We start from the raw sequence: 16,018 nt of genomic DNA on the forward strand, positions 1-16,018 counted from the left end.
CCACACACACACACACACACACACACACACACACACACACACACCAAAACCCAGATAAACACACAAATTTATGTGCAACATGTGCACACACCCCAAACATTCACCAATCTGACCCATCTTTCTTTTCTTCCACGTTTGCCCCATGGGGATGAGGCTGTCCCAGGAAAAGAACATTCCATAGCTTCCCCCTCATGCCCGCTCCAAAGTTGGCACCAAAGACCTCAGAGCAGTGAGTTCCCTTTTCACAATGGGCTCCAAGCACAAGCCTGAAGACCCACGGGCAGTGGTCCCACTCCCGGTAGGGGGAAAGCCAGGCCTCTGTAGCACCCACCAGCCCTCCCTGTGTGAAGCACCTCAACCATCTTCTGAAGGTTCAGCCAGGGAAAGGTTAGGATGAGGGCAGATTTTAGGTGAAAATAACGTGGTCAAGGTTCCTGCCTACCCTTTCCCCACCACTGAAGGGTACCAAGGGTGGGCTGGGTGCTGAGGAGGACCAGCCCCAGAGTGGGCCGCAGTTCTGTGCATACAGCGAAGTTTTTTCTGCAGCCAGCTCTAGCTGCCTGACTTTATCCTGAATTCTTGTCTTGCTCTGCTCTGGCAGACGGCACCTGACGGCTGGAAGAACTCTGTCCGCCATAACCTATCTCTCAACAAGTGCTTCGAAAAGGTGGAGAACAAATCAGGAAGTTCCTCTCGCAAGGGCTGCCTGTGGGCCCTCAATCCAGCCAAGATTGACAAGATGCAGGAGGAGCTGCAGAAGTGGAAGAGGAAAGACCCCATTGCTGTACGCAAGAGCATGGCCAAGCCAGGTGAGGCTGACAGGCCGTGCAAGGGAGAGCGCAGGGATCCCATGAGCCAAAGGAGAGAGAGGGGGTGAAAAAAAAAAACTGAACAAGAAGAATGGATGAGTGAGGAAAGAGCGTGAGTGCGGTTCCAAGGCCGGGGAGGGTTTGTGGGGAAAGGGAGGTCTCATGGTGTTCCTCTCTCTTGGGCCTTTTCAGAAGAGCTGGACAGCCTCATTGGAGATAAGAGGGAGAAGCTGGGCACACCACTGCTGGGCTGCCCACCCCCTGGTCTAGCGGGCTCGGGCCCTATCCGGCCCCTGGCACCTCCAGTTGGGCTCTCCCAGCCGCTGCACTCAATCCACCCAGCTCCGGGCCCTATTCCTGGCAAGAACCCCCTGCAGGACCTACTTGGGGGGCACGCGCCCTCCTGCTATGGGCAGACATACTCGCACCTCTCATCGGGCCTGGCCCCTCCTGGACCTCCGCAGCCATTGTTCCCGCAGCCGGATGGGCATCTTGAGCTGCGGGCCCAGCCGGGCACCCCCCAGGACTCACCTCTACCTGCCCATACCCCACCCAGCCACGGCACCAAGCTGCTGGCTGAGCCTTCCCCAGCCAGGACCATGCATGACACGCTGCTGCCAGATGGAGACCTTGGCACTGACCTGGATGCCATCAATCCCTCTCTCACCGACTTTGACTTCCAGGGTGAGCTGGGGGTGGGAAAGGGGAGGTGGGACAAAACCGGAGAGGTACACCTGGCAGTGTGGCCCATCCCTCCAAGTCTTCAGGCTACAGCCTGCTAGCTGCCAGGTTTCTGGTCAACTGAAGCAGAGAAGGCCGGAGCTGGCAGGGGGTGTTAAGGGGCAAAAAGGAATGCCCTTGCCCTCCTCCTGGGGCCCCTAAATATGTTCCCACTGACCCCATCATCAAACCACTCTCAGCTCTGGGTAGTCTGGAAAGGGCCTGATGTTTCATTTTATACTTGGTTGTCCTGAGAATTCTAACATTCCTAGAAGCAGCTGCATCTTCTGAGTTTTACCTTTTAATGCAGAGGAAGAAAAGAGAGCTTCCCCCTAGATGAATGTCAGGCCTCAGAGCTAGGCAGGTCCTGGAGAGATTTGGGGGTAGGAGTCTGGGGAGAGGTTCTATCCATTCCGCTCCATCTCTGCATGTGGCCAGGCCCACCCATTCCCATCTCAACTCCAGTGTATCCCAGGCCCTGGTGCTGACCACAGGAGGTTTGGAGGACGGTACTAACCCAGGCCTCCGACTCCCTGCATACACTGGGATGGGGAACATCCACAGGCAGGTGGAGGCAGCTGACCCTCCAAGAACTCCCAATCTGATGGGGAGACAGTGCAGGTCTTGGGAAGCTATTGTAAGAAATGCAGCTAGATACTTGCCCCCGTCCAGAAGTGGGGAGCAGGGCTCAACAGCCTCAGAGGAAGCTATAGACATGTGGGCTACTATAAACATTTACTTGACCCCTACTAACTATCAGGCAGCATGCTAGGTGCTTTAAGTGTGCTCCCTGGGTGACAAGAACCCCCTATAGGATGGGAGGGATTATTAAACCCATCTCACAGAAGCACAGAGGTTAACTTACTCAAGGTCACTTAGCTAGAAAGAGAGAGAGTTAGGATTAGAACTCAGGCAGCCAACTTCAATAAGTGTTTATTCTGGCCTCCTTCCTTCATCTCCTGCAGCCCTGATACCTGGGGCAAGCTCCAGGCCCTGGCCTGCCATGATGCAGGTCACATGACACAAAGAGGAGGATCAGGTGGCACCCTTATTTGCTCCTCAGCATAAGGTGTGCTTCCTGGCTCTGCTCTTGTCCTTTGGGCCCTGCAGTGAAGGAGGCCCAGGAAGCCAAGCCCAGCCACCTTATCGGGTCCTGCAGGGCACTGTTAGAAGATCTGGGGTCTGGGTTGCAGATCTACCTTCCTTGAGAGCCTGGGCAACAGCCAGGATAAAACATTCCTGGGGCCCCCTCCTCAGGCTACATCAAACCTTCTAACAGGCAGCTTTCAAATCCTCAACCCTCCCCAACCTGCCCCCCCACCCCCCAAAAAAAGAGCCACAGAGGTCATCTGGGCTATGGCTTTCAGACCATACATGGGAAGAGGAATCAGAAAGGTTCAGCAACTGCCTGGGGTCACACAGCTAGTGCCAGGGTCTGTTCCCCAGTCAGTGTTACCCCAATCCTGCTCTATTTAGCATGTGAGAACCATGGGTGGGGGGAGGGGGACATAGCGGGCCCTTTTGGTGCCTCCCATGACAGCTGTTCTCTCCCCCAACTAGGAAACCTGTGGGAACAGCTGAAGGATGACAGCTTGGCCCTCGACCCCTTGGTACTGGTGACCTCGTCCCCGACATCATCTCCAATGCCACCAGCCCCCCCACCACCGCACTGCTTCCCCCCTGGGACCTGTCTGGCAGAGACAGGCAATGGGTCAGGTGACTTGGCACCACCAAGCAGTGGGGGCTCAGGGGCACTGGGTGACCTACACCTCACCACCCTCTACTCAGCCTTCATGGAGCTGGAGCCCACGCCCCCCACGGCCCCTGCTGGCCCCTCCGTGTACCTCAGCCCCAGCTCCAAGCCCATGGCCCTAGCATGAGACATGCCCAGCAGCGGCTCCAGCCTTTGCCTGGCCTGGGAGTCCCAGCGGGCCGCCCACGTTGGGCTCACTTTAAAGGTCAAAGAAGGAATACACTCCCTATCCCCTATGGCACTAAAGCCAACTTGTTTGTTAGCTGGTAGCTGGGGGTGGAGAAGACACCACCCAGGGTGCTGCCCCTCACACATTTCTGCCGCCCGGTGGGCCAGCTCCTCACTCAGGGCCCCTGAAGAACAAGTGTCCAGGCAAGAAGAAAACACACTCTCCCTAGCTCACACTCATCCACACTCAAGCCTTCAGGCCCGTGTGCACGCACACAGTTATTCAGACATACACCCACCCACATACCTTATATCCAGAGGAATCAGGACTACATCACAGAGCCTGACTTCATTTCTGGGGCAGCTGAGAACTGAGGGCTTTGGTTACCAAAAGCTCAGGGCCCCCATGCCAGGTCCAAGACCACCCTGAACCCTATTCTGACGTCCACGTTCTCTGCCGGCCTGTCCCCCTCCAGGCGTGATCTTCCCCAGAAGTCCCTGTATTTATTCTCCCATCTTTATCACAGCAGCCCATCAAGGAGGAAGAAACATGGAGCCCCTCCCCAAGTTGTCTGGGGACTCCCCGGAGGGCTGCTACTTAACAGCACCAACTCTTCCAGGCTCTACCCGTCCTCAGCATACTGCTCTGTCTAGCCTTCTCCAGGGTGACACACAGGAGGGGCAATGTCCACCCCAGGACCAAACTGAGCCCAATTCCAGCACAAAGTGTTTGGAAAAGCCCCTGCCCTTGGAAACTTGAAAGTGAACTCTTCTCCCAGCCCTGGGTGCAGGAAGGGCCCCTCCAGGTCACCCCAGTCTCACTCTTTCTCTATAAGAAGTTCGTGTAGTTTAGGCCCCAGCTTATTAGTGACTTCCAACGGCCTCAGGCAGCCTGGGCATTAAGGGAAGGGAAGCCTGGTATAGGCTGACGGGGTAGCACCCATGTCCCCTTTCTCTGACTGTTTGGCAGACCCAGGACGCCCTTGGAGCTAGGGGGTGTGGCCCAGTTGCCTGTCATTCCCTACCCGAGAGCTCAACCCCCACCAAGTGGGGGCCCTCAGACTACCCTGGGCCTGGGTGACAAGAACCCCCAGAAGTTGGCCCCAGGTTCAGGTGAGGCACAAGCAGATCCCTCGATGGCCTGCCATCGTCCCCTGTCCTGGAACAATAAAGCAAGTGCCTTGTGGTCTGGGCTACCTAGCCTTCCTGTCTGGATCTTCCCTAACTGTGGATGCCCTGGCTCTGTGACTCCACCCACCCTCAACCAGTACTGTGACGCTTCCAGATCCAAAGAGTGAGGCGTATAGGAGGACGTCCTGGGAGGATGAGGAGCAAGTGGGCGGGGCTTCGTCCCAGGAGAACTTCCTAAGTGATGCCAGGAAGTAGCTGCCCTGCCCAGAGGAGGAGAGAGGATGCCTGCCCCCACATCCCTTCCTACTGAGGTCCACTGCCTCCCTCCTCACATCCCCCATCTCCTCACACAAGAAAGGGTCACTTCCCTGTCCAAGACGTGCCTTCCTGACCCCTATCTTTCCCTGGATGGGGCTCTGGTTTCCACAGGGACATGAACGGAGCCGTCTGGTGCTGTGTGCACTGCTGGCCCTTGAAAGCGGGCTCTGGAGGGTCACGGGCCTACTCGGTCCCACTTTCAACTCACCTCCTAGATACCACCTCCAGGTAGGCTGTTGTCACCAAAGGGCAGCCCCACACTCTGCCTGAGCAGGAATGGGGACGGTGTAGGAGCCAAATGCACACACGTGAGCCTCAAGTCTCAGGACAGCCCCAGGTGGGGCCTCTGCTTAGAAAGTTCTTCCAGGGGCCAGGCTTGGGGGCCGGCCAACATCGCCTGCCTACCCCAGAGGACAAGTCCGCAGAAGATCTCATAATAAAACCCCACCCTACATCAGCACCCTTCCTCTCAGGCTCTAAGACTGGGTCCAGGGCCAGGGGGGAAGACCCACCTGCCCCAGTCCAGCCCTGGCTGCATAGGAAAGGGGGTGAAGGCTCAATGTCAAGTCCCCAGGTCACGTTGCACCCCAGTTCTGACCAACCCCAGGCCTGGGTCTTGATGCCCAAACCCCCAAGAACAAGGCAAGTGTTTCATGGGAGAGTTTTACTGGGACTCACTTCCTTGCCTCAGACACTTGGACCCTCATGGCTCAGGCAAACCTACTCTACATCTCCAGCCTAGGCAGTGAGCCGAGGACATCTCAGTCACACTTCTGTCCCATGGGCCCATTCGGCACGCCTACGAGTGAGCTGGCCCCCATACAACTAAGACAGGTAGCAAGCCAATAGGACTTCAAGTCTTGTTTTAGTTTGTAACCAGACTGGCCCTTAGACTTTTAAACTTAGGCAACAGCTGCTCTCCGAACCAAGCCCCACGCTCCCGCTCATATGCTGCCCCCTGCTGGCAACCTCATGCGAAGTGTCCAACCACCATTTTAGGGTGAACAAGTCTGAAAGGATGCAAGGTCTGGAAGTCCCCTATTTTGGGGAAATTATTGGGTTCAGGGGCTCTACACCTGAGGGTTCTAAAACTGGTTAGAATTCATGGGTCCGTGAACTTGGATGAAAAAAATCATACCTTCATTTTAATTCATCTCTCCCTCAAATTTAGCATTTCCCTAGATTATGAATGTCAACTACAAATCACAATGGCTTTAGCACAATCTGTAATTTTGCCATCAGATTGAGTAATCACAGATCAGAAATCACAGATGTTTTCATATGACATTACAGGTATTGCAGAAGGGATATGGTTTATTGTCTATATATAGTTTTTAATACATAAAATATATAGGATTACGATACATTTTATGTACATAAAGACCTTATTGTCCGTAGGCTTCAGCAGACAATAACAAAGGGGTCCATGACACACAAGAAAGTCAAGTACCCTTGCTTTAGATGGCAGGTGGTGAGGAAGTGGAGGGTGGCTCTTTAGGGGAGGGGCCAGGCTAGGGGGAAAGGCACTGCAGGCTTGAGACAGCAGCTCTTTACCAGCTAGAAGGCAAGCAAGCATGTCAGTATTTTAAAATGGGTTTGGCAGTCCCAACGTGTACCCTGCAGGCCAGCCCAGCTAGGCACAAGTGGTGGGTCTCCCTGTAGTATTTGGGCTTTCCTGCTCAACCCAGTGGAAGGGTCCTCATGACAACTCTGAGAAGTCAAGGCAAAAATATCTGACAAACTTTAGAGACAGATTCTGAGGCCCAGATCCAGCAAGGTCCAGGTCAACCTTCAGGGTCAACAGTTCATCATGATCAGAGCCAGGACCGGCCCCACCCCACCCTGTCTTCTTCCTCCTTCTACTGCCCAGGGATCCCTTAGGTGCCTAGGGAAAGTGCCAGGAACCAAACGCAGCAAGTTGAGCCAGTAGCAGCAGGACCAGTGCCAGAGACATGAGGACTTAAAAGGAAGCAGGGAGCCAAGGGACACAGGCCTCTCTGGGTGAGTGCCAACCTGGCACTTGCTCTAGGGATAAGGACCTCAGAACAGTGATCTCCCTCTCTGTCTGAAGGTAGACGTGCAACAGGCCCAATCCAGAACCTCAGCCCAATTTGACTTGGCAGGAGCAGTGAGGACTGTTATCAGGTGGTAGGGGAGGGTCCTTTTCCTGATACCTGTGTAGGCCTAAAAGCCTCTCTTGTTCACTATAGCTTCTCATCTCACTCCATAAACAGCACCTCCAACTGCAAATACTTTTTTGTTTTATTTTGTTTTTTAAGATTTTATTGGGGAATTGGGGGAGGGGAACAGCGCTGGGGAATTGGGGGAAGGGGAACAGACAAGTTGCTGTTGTTTTGTTCTTCACTCTAGTTGTGGAGGATGTTGCTTCACTGGCCCAAGCTGGCACCATCATTGCGCTCTTCCCCGGGCGAGGCAGATCAGTCACTGGCCTCTGGACGGCCGCTCATGGTGGCTGCTGGCCGCTCATGCTGGCTGCCAGCTACACATGGTAGCTTATGGCAGCCCACTGCAGCAGGGGACTGCAGCCTACACGGTCGCCAGCAACTCACGGCAGCCCAGCTCCAGGTCGAGCTGTTGTTCAGCATCTTAGCTGTGGAGGGCAGTGTCACTGGCCTTCATATGTGGGATCCGAACCAGGGCCCTCTGGCATCCCAAGCCAGTTCTTAAGCAACGCGCCACTTGGCCGGCCCTGCAAATACTTTTATACTTACACAGCATCACCTGCAAACCAACACTCCATGCCCCTTCCTCACCTTTGTGGAGTTTCCTGGTGAAATTCTTTTCTCCCTTAGCTTTAACATAGCCTGCTCTAAAACAGGCTCCTGTGTCCACCTCTCTGGTTGCTCCTCCTGTCTCCATGACTGGTTCCTCTCCCATCTGCCCTACTCTCAAAAGCTCCCTGGCCTTCCCTAGGGTTATCTGCTCTCATTCAGTGACCCTCAATTTGGGGGTGTAGACTATTAGCATTGAAAGCCCCATTAATTGGAGGGCAGGTGGCATTTCTGCACACTACTCACTAAACACCAGTAGTGCCAGCTGGGGATCTCATAATCTCAGCCACCATCCCAGCTTCAGTAATCACCTTGTGACCAATGACCTGCAGGCATCACCATTTCCAGCCCTCATCCCCTTCCAAGTCGGTGCCCAAATTTCCTGTCTCCTGATCACCTCCTCTAGGACATCTGTACCACACCACAGCAGATCCCAGCTTGAACTCATCACCTCCCACTCGCCCCCTTGCACATCCAGCCTGGGTTCCCAAGCCCAGTAACAATACTCTTATCTACCCCAACACTCAGGTCACAAAGCAGGGATTCAGCTTCAACGCCTCCCTGTCTCCAAGCCCCCCATCCAGCCACCAGACCTGGAGATTTTGCCTCTTAAAAATCTCAACTTCATCTATTTCTCCCCATCTCCATGGATATTGACCTAATTCAGGTTCCCTTCATCTCTCACCCAAATCCCAGTAGCACCTTCCTCAGCACCCCTCTGCCTCTGGTATGACAGTGCATGGGCTGTGGAGTCAGACACCTAGATTCAAATCCGGACCCTGCCACTTAATAACTGCAACATTGGTGAGGCAAGTTCACCTCTCCGGGGCTGCATTTTCGACAAAATGAGAATAGCGCCTTCCTCAGAAATTGTGAGCGTTCTGTTAACACATATAAAACATCCAGCCGTGGGCCTGGCACTGGATATACATTGGTTATTATTACTAATGTCTCACTCATTCCAAACCACCCTTCACTCAGCAGCCAGAGATAATCTGACCAGGTCATCCTCCTCAGTGGGTCCTCATCTTCCTCAGGTGAAGCCCCAACACCTGAACAAGGCTCCACAGATGTCTTCCTTTCCCACTATAAACATTCTCTTGAATTCACCTGAAATCTTGCCTCCTTTGCTTTATGCTGTACTTTGTGCCTAAATGCTCTCTCCCCATCTCTTCCTGTTAGTCGGCCCAAGTTCTCAAGCACCTGTTCCAATACCTCCTCCTCCAAGAATCCTTCCCAGAACCCTCCAAGCAGGCGACTCTCGCTCTCCTGTATGCCCAGTCCATCTCATTCTAGGAGCAGGTTTTGTTCCCTGTGTTGCTCATTTTGAAATTCCCAGAGTTCCGCCCAGGTACTGGCCCCCAGCAAGAGCTCCCCAGAACCTAGCTGAATTCCAGTGTGTCTAGGCTCTTAGGGGTTCAATTTAACTCCCAGTCCAGAGAGGACTGGCACCAGGAGTGTCCAAATGAGTGCCTGAAGGGTGTGAACCCTGAGGTAAGTTCACCACCTACCTCAGTTCCTGAATGTCCTCCTTAAGGAAATGAAAGACCTCCTCTGGATCTGGGGCAGTGTTATATGCCAGGGGGTTCCCCAAAGCAGCTGAGAGCAGGAAGGCTCTAGGACTTAGCCATGGCCCTGTCCACCTTGTCTCTGATAAGGGCTAAAAGTATAACCTAGTGGTCCTAGTGGCCTCAGGGGGTCAGAGAAGGTAGGGTAGAGAACAAGACCATCTCCCACACCTTCTTCACACTCTAAGTTAGGGCACTTGTCCCCGTCTCTGTTCTGTCAGGGTTGGCTATGACTTTGGGCCAAAGCGTCCCTTCTCAAGGCCTGGGTCTCCTTCTTTATCAAAGGAAAAACCCTTTCCAACTACATGTACTAAATGCTGACTCTAGGTACCAAGAGGATTAGGGCAAAAGAAGAGTTAGGAATCACATTATTGCCTGCTTCTAACACACACACACACACACACACACACACACACACACACACACACACACACACACACTCGCTGGCCCACAACCAGAGAACAGAAAAGGAGAGTTTATTGAAAACTATATACAGTTGGTCCAGCCCCTACCACAGGTGGCAATCTGGGCAGGTCCCTCCCACACCCCAGGCAGTATCTTGGCCCCTGATGGTAGAGGCTAGGGCTGGAGCCAAGGCCCAGACTCCCTTGGGAAACTTGGCAGCCAGACCCCACCACACATCTTTGTCTGTGAATTAACAAATCTAAATGGCCTGTTAGTGGTGGGCAGGGGACAAGGAATGGGTCCCTGCCCCAACCTAGTCAAAGTCTGGATAGGAGAACACTATTCTGAAACGTGGGCCTAAGAGGCCCGGCTAGGCTGTCCGAAGTCCTGGCTACTCCTCTCACAGGAGGCCTTCCTGGACATGGAGGCAAACAGCCCCCCTATCACCCCACCCCACCCCATGTGCCAGGCTCCATGAGCTTCATGGACTTGGACTGGGGACACGAGGCACCCTCCCTCCGAACACTGACTCAGGGCTCCTGAAACACTCCCCAGGCAGAAGACCTAAGGCTGAGAGATGAGTGTTGGGGAAGTCACAGCTGAGGACCCAGGATCCTCCTGGGGTAGGGGGCGATTGGAGGAGTCAGGGCGTCCCACTGTAGGAATAGTCTGCTTTGTTGTGCATCACCAGCCGGTCATCCACAAAGTAGAAGCTGTCAGACTGTGTCTCATATGGGTGACGGATCATCTCGTTGACTGTAAGAGAAGCCCAGCCAGTGGGAGAAAAGGTCAGAAGCCTGAACCAGGCCACAGCAGGGCCTTCAGGACTGTGGACAGGGACAAGCTAAGCAACGTCAGAGCTCCCCCAGCCTCTTTGAGCCTGAGTTTCCCTATAGGTGACATGCGAACGGTGGCCAGACACCAGAGACCCTTGCCACAAGGGTGGCAAGAAAGGAGGGGCGTCAGACCCACACTCTGGGTCCCCTCACCCGCAGGGCCCTGCCCACTCACTCAGCTCCTCAGAGAGAGGGGGGAAGTCGTAGATGTGCTCGCAGGTGTTCTTGCTGCTGGGGATGCAGAAGCCAAAGTGGAAGTCAAAACTTTTGAGCAGCTGGTTGCGGAAGTAGTGCCTCTCAATCATGCGGAAGTTGTTGACAGGCTTATCTCCCACTGTGAACTCCACCCTGAGTAACAGAAGGGGGCAGGGCTGAGCTCAGCCTTGAAGTCAACCAGCCAGGCTCAGGACAGAGTGCCTCTAAGAACTCAGAAAGGGATCACTCCCACCCTCACCCTCACCCCCAGCCCTCGCCACCCCCTGGCCCAGTGACTCACGTGGCTCCCACCTGCCTCAGGCGGAGGAAGGCAGGCGTGAACTGGTAGCGGACAAAGCGCCCAGCATTGGGGTCCAGGTCCCGCCGGTTGATGGGCAACCGCTCTGTAATGCACCCCAGCTGGGGCTCAGTGGGCTTCAGGCTGGGGCCCATGCCCACCCAGGGTTTCACCTCAGGGGCCCTCTCTCTCAGATTAAAAAAAAAAAAAAAACTCCCAGGAGAATCTGATGCACATTGAGGGTTCAGACCTTTGACCGATAGTTTCACCTGGGAGTTCTAGGTCAGCCGGTCAAAATTTCAACCGAGGTTCCCAGGGTCACAGGAGCAACGGAGGCCTGGGGCCTCCGGGTCTGCAGTTCCCAGGGAGGCCTGCAGAGGGCAAGCTAGGGACTGAAGAGACAGCGCTATCCTAAAATGTCCCATCCCAGAAACAGATGGGAAAGAAAAGGAGGTTCAGCCCAGGCTGAGGCCCCCATGCCTGGCAACTTGTGGGAATGCTGGGGTCCAAACCACAGGTCTGCTGACTCCTCTGCAGCCTGAGGGGTCCCTGGGCAGCCAACTTCACAGCTCCCACCCACCTCCCTGTCGATAGCCCACCCAGCCACTCACCTGAGACTGGGGGCTTTTTGATTTCAAAGAGGACAGTGCCCGAATCCATGTCCCGAATCTTGAACCTGACGAAGTCAATCTTGTAGATATTCTCCTCCGGGGAGCACAGGTAGTCTAAGGGAGACAGGTGGTTGCTGCCAGCTCAGCTTTTACAGACCAGATCTCTAAGGTCTTCTGATCTCCAGAAAGAGAACTGAGCTCCTGCCCTGGGGGAAGCCCCCACAGTGTAGGGGAGACATAGATAGCTCTGTCATTGGGATCTAATGGGGAAGGAAACAGCTCCACCTAGTGGCCTCTGGGGTCAGGGAGGGGCAGGATGAGAAGGGTGAAGGACAAGGCCATCTCCCCCACATTTTCCCTCCTACGCTGGAGTTGAGGGCCCTTATTCCAGCCTCTGCTTTGCCAGGGCTGGCTTGGTGACTGTGAGCCAAATAGGTCTCAATATAATAGGGAGCCCCTAGCATGAGAAGGGAGATACAGCCCAGCCTTTGGGAACATCACTCTAAAAGGGGTGAGTGACACAGCTCAGCCTTAGGAGACAGTCCTTCTCTGAAGGACACCCCCACCCCTACCACATAGCTGCCCCTGGTGCTACATCTAGGAATGTCAGGCAATGACTGTCCCTGACCTGGGTAGTGCTGGAGCAGATGAACACCACCTTCCGTGTTCCTCCTCAACCCCCACGTTCCCCCTTCCCCACCAGTCACCACGTCTCCCACTAAGCAGCTTATACAAGCTCAGCTCCCTTAAGCAGCTTAGCCAAAACTCTGCTGACTCAAGCCCAGAGCATGGACTATTGGGGGAAGGGGGCCACCTTTGTCCCCATCCCCTGTTGATCTCCAAATGGGAGGAAGTCTTAGCAAACAGAGGGAACCCCTTCAAAGGTCATCTACCCACTCTTGCCGCTGACCCACTTCCAGAGAGAAGAGTATGGGGAGGACAGGAAGAGGGTGTGGCAGGTCTAACAGGGGTGTGCATGAGGGCAAGGGGAGTCCTCAGTGCTCAGAAGAGGAACCGGGAACAGTGGTGGGCAACGCCTGAGGAAGCGCAGGAATACCAGGGCCTGATTCAACCCTCACTGCTTTTGTAGCAGCCACTGCAAGTGGTCAGGGAGGCCCTGGCAACAAATAGGAAGGAGCAGAGAGAGGTGCAGTGAGGGGCTCTGGTGCTGTCAGCCTGCACAGCTTCACACCCTCCCCAGAGAGGCCCGGAAACCACCCTCCAGGCCCCTGAGCCACCTCCTATTCCTCTGGGGCAGGAAGAGGAAGTAAATGTAAAGTCATTCTCTCTTCCCCAAGCTGGGGGCAGCCCCCTCCAGGAAGCCCTCCTGGTAGCCACAGGGTCTACATAGGGCTTGAGGGAGGGGCCTGAGCCCTGGACTGTCCACCGCAGCCCATGGTGGGGAGAGGGCAGGAGGAATGGAAGTGGGCAGCCCCTACCTTACCCTGTGCATACCTTATTTTCACAGAAAGTAAACACCAGTCCAAAGATGTAGAAAGAAGGTTCAGAGCACAGGGAGAGGAGGTGGGAGAACTGCGGGCAGGATCCCAGCTCCCTGTAAAGACCCCCTTCCTCCATTCTCCAACTTTTGGAGCTTCGCCTCTCATTTGGAAACAACTTCTTGCAGTCTTACCTCAGTTTCTTCTACTGCAAACTCAACCTATCAACCCCTTTGTCCTTAGAGGAAGTGAGGAAAGGGGGATGCCAACAGCTCAGGACACCACTCCCTCCCTTCTGCCAGGGAAGGACAAGGCCTGGAACCCAGGGTCAGTAGCCAAGGGCTCAGAATACAACTGCTCCCTTCTCCTCTGCCACAAATAGCTTCCTAAACTGGATTCAGGGCCCAGTAATCCAGGAGGAGCAAACCTCAGATCTATGTGATTGGGGTCAGAAGGGACCAAGAGGTGCCGGGGCGGAAAGCTCTGGCACCCTGTTCTCAACTTCTACAGAGCAAAGGGCTCCCATGAAGCCCCTTCCCCTATTCATACCCCACAGATACCCATCTCTAAGGGCTATGCATTTCCTCCAAATTAAGAAATAAACAGTGATATGTCAGCTAGAACCCCTCATAGTTGCAAAATAACCTCTCAAGTTACCTAGGACCTGGACAGGTCAGACTGACCTCCAGATATCCTATAAGGAAGTTGTGCCTCAGAGCTAACCTGAATCCTAAATGCTGCTGTTGCCAATTACAGCCTAACTGGGACCAACATAGACAGGTCCAGGCCCCCTCCCTTTACCAGTGTCTGCTCGGGCAAGGCAGCTCAACACTCCGGGGGCCCAGCCAAGAATGGCTGCTGCCTGGCTCAGAGAAGAGGGAGAAGCTGGTCCCCCAGGGACCCAGATGTACAGGCCTAGACCTGCCATCGTAGTCCCTTCCATGGCTCTGACTGGCCGCCCTGGGCTCTGCAGCTCCTCTAGCACCTGCAACCCCACCCCCACAGACAAGCCCCAAGAGTTGCTCTCACAGAGGGAGCCAGGACAGGATTACTAATGAATGAGGCCAAGGTAGAGGGCCACGGCCTCTCCAAGTACCTTCTGTTCTTTGAGGCTCAGCCACCACCTCTGCCATGAGGCTTCCTAGTTCTTGTTCCCTGACTATGGTGACCCGCTCCGCTGCCCTGAATGCCCAGTCGTCTGCTTCCAGGCAGCAGCCATGCATAGTCCTGTGGGGCCTTCAGTATTACTCATAAAAGAGCCCTATTGACAGAGCATGCAGAGCATGTTAGGCACTGTGCAGTATCAGAGAAGTTATTTTCACAATAGCCCTGTAAGGTAGGTGTCATTATTCCCATTTTACAGATGAACATGCTCAGAGAGGTGAAGTTACTTGCTCAAGGTCACACAGCCAATTACATGGCAAAGCTGGAACTTCAACCCAGGCAGTCCAGCTCAGAAAATGAACCACAGTGGAGACCTCTGGGCCTCCCAGAGGGGGACAGGCCCTGGTCCAGGCTAAGGGAGGCATTAACCCACTCCCTTGAGAAGGCCTAGAGCCAACCCAATGAAACTTCCTGCTCAGGTCCTTTCCTGGGTAGGGGAATGGCCCTAGGCTTCCTAGGGGATCCAGGGTGAAGGCATTAATGGTCAGGGAGACCTAAGGGTTTTAAGATAACTCAGCCTCCCCCTAGCCTCCAGGGTGGGAACTGAGGACAGACTGCACTCAGCCCCCCTCCTCATTATTGCAGAGAAAGGCCTCAAAAGGCTCTAAAAACTCCATGGGGAAGGGGTCACAGTTGCAGCTGCTGCCCCACCTCCACCACGAGAAAGAAGGATGGACTCCTCAAAAACGAGTGGGGTGGAAATCACTAAAGGGAGAGGAGGGTGCACAGGAGATCAGGGGAAGGGGAGATATGGAGATCTCAGGCTTGGAGGCAAAAGGGTAGGGGACACAGACGAGGGGTACCCGGGTGGGGCAGGGGAGGCAGGGTGGGGCAGTGGTTGGTAGCACAGGCTTCATAATCGCTGCCCGACGTGGGTTGGAATCCGGGTCTGCCACTTGATCTTGGNGGCGGGGGCCGGGGCTTCGCGCGCCGCGACGGCCCCCACCCTCCCGCGGGCGGCGCTCCCTCGCCGGTGCTCACCGCCCGTGATCCGCTGCAGCCCGAGCACGTCCTCCGGCCCGATAGGCTGCTTCCTCTGCAGCGGCCCCAGCCTGGGCCGCGGGCCTGCCTCCGATTCTGACTCGGACCCGGATTCGGATTCCGCCTGCGGCTGCGGGTCGGACTTAGGCTCCACGCTCAGGCCCGAGGCCCCTGGAGAGGGTTCCGCCCCCGTCGCGGCCCCACCGCCGCCCTTCTTCACCTTCATGGCCTCGAGGGGCCGCGGCTCGCCTGCTGCCGCCGCCGCTGCCTGCGCGGGCTGGAGCGAAGGGGGAGCGTCCGCAGCCCCACCCCCGGCCGGGGCCCCAGGTACCGCCCCGCCCCGCCCTTGGCCCCGCCCACCGCCAGCCCACCCCAGCTGAAAGGCTCTGAGCGCACTGACCTGGGCTACTCACCCCGGGTAGGGTGGGGGCTCGCCCGGGGCTTCATTCATTTTTTCTCAAGGGGCCCTGGCTACCTCTTCTGTGCTCCGGCCACTGAGCCCTTCCCTCTGCACCTCAAGCGAGTTCCCACCTCAGGGTCTTTTCCTGGGATGCTCTTCCCCCAGGTGGCCTCTGCTTGTCCTGGTCTCAGCTCAAATGTCATCTGCTCAAAGGCTCCCCAGCCCACCCAATCTAAAGTACTAACCCCAGTCACTATCTGATCAGCCTGTTTTTTCTTCCTAATGCACTATCTGAAATTAGTTATATTTGTTCACTGACTCTTCCCCCTAAAAGATCAGTTCTGGGAAAGCCGGTATCTTGTTATTCTTTCTAATACCCCAGCACCTAGCACAGTGCTTGTTGCAGCCCTTGTTCAATATAGTCTTTTTT

General features: G+C 55.2%; 2 protein-coding genes across 7 annotated transcripts in view; one reads left to right on the top strand and one right to left on the bottom strand.

Moving 5' to 3' along the window:
* The window catches only part of FOXN1 (forkhead box N1), a 28,012-nt gene extending 23,581 nt beyond the window's left edge, over positions 1-4,431 (top strand). For 2 of the 3 annotated variants that reach the window (XM_019646982.1, XM_019646980.1), the window contains 3 exons: positions 602-809; positions 1,002-1,493; positions 3,090-3,409. In XM_019646982.1, coding sequence (XP_019502527.1) covers positions 602-809; positions 1,002-1,493; positions 3,090-3,409 — 1,020 coding nt within the window. Of the gene's footprint in view, positions 1-601; positions 810-1,001; positions 1,494-3,089 lie in introns of all 3 variants that reach the window. The other variant, XM_019646981.1, reaches the window with a different exon arrangement.
* Positions 4,432-9,718: 5,287 nt separating this feature from the next.
* UNC119 (unc-119 lipid binding chaperone) lies at positions 9,719-15,485 on the bottom strand. Of its 4 annotated transcripts, none has more exons than XM_019646957.1 (5): positions 15,189-15,485; positions 11,605-11,718; positions 10,997-11,099; positions 10,676-10,848; positions 9,719-10,420 (listed from the first exon to the last, which is right to left on the bottom strand). In XM_019646957.1, exons 1-5 carry the CDS (start codon positions 15,412-15,414, stop codon positions 10,308-10,310), a joined length of 729 nt encoding a protein of 242 aa, XP_019502502.1. In that variant the 5' UTR covers positions 15,415-15,485; the 3' UTR covers positions 9,719-10,307. The 4 variants fall into 4 exon arrangements, with proteins under 4 accessions (XP_019502502.1, XP_019502503.1, XP_019502504.1 ...); XM_019646958.1 differs by lacking the exon at positions 15,189-15,485 and adding an exon at positions 14,140-14,641 and having other exon boundaries at positions 9,720-10,420; XM_019646959.1 differs by lacking the exon at positions 15,189-15,485 and adding an exon at positions 13,238-14,075 and having other exon boundaries at positions 9,720-10,420.
* Positions 15,486-16,018: the final 533 nt, after the last annotated feature.

Source organism: Hipposideros armiger, unplaced genomic scaffold (assembly GCF_001890085.2).
Source record: "Hipposideros armiger isolate ML-2016 unplaced genomic scaffold, ASM189008v1 scaffold_108, whole genome shotgun sequence".
Classification (NCBI taxonomy): Eukaryota; Metazoa; Chordata; class Mammalia; order Chiroptera; family Hipposideridae; genus Hipposideros; species Hipposideros armiger.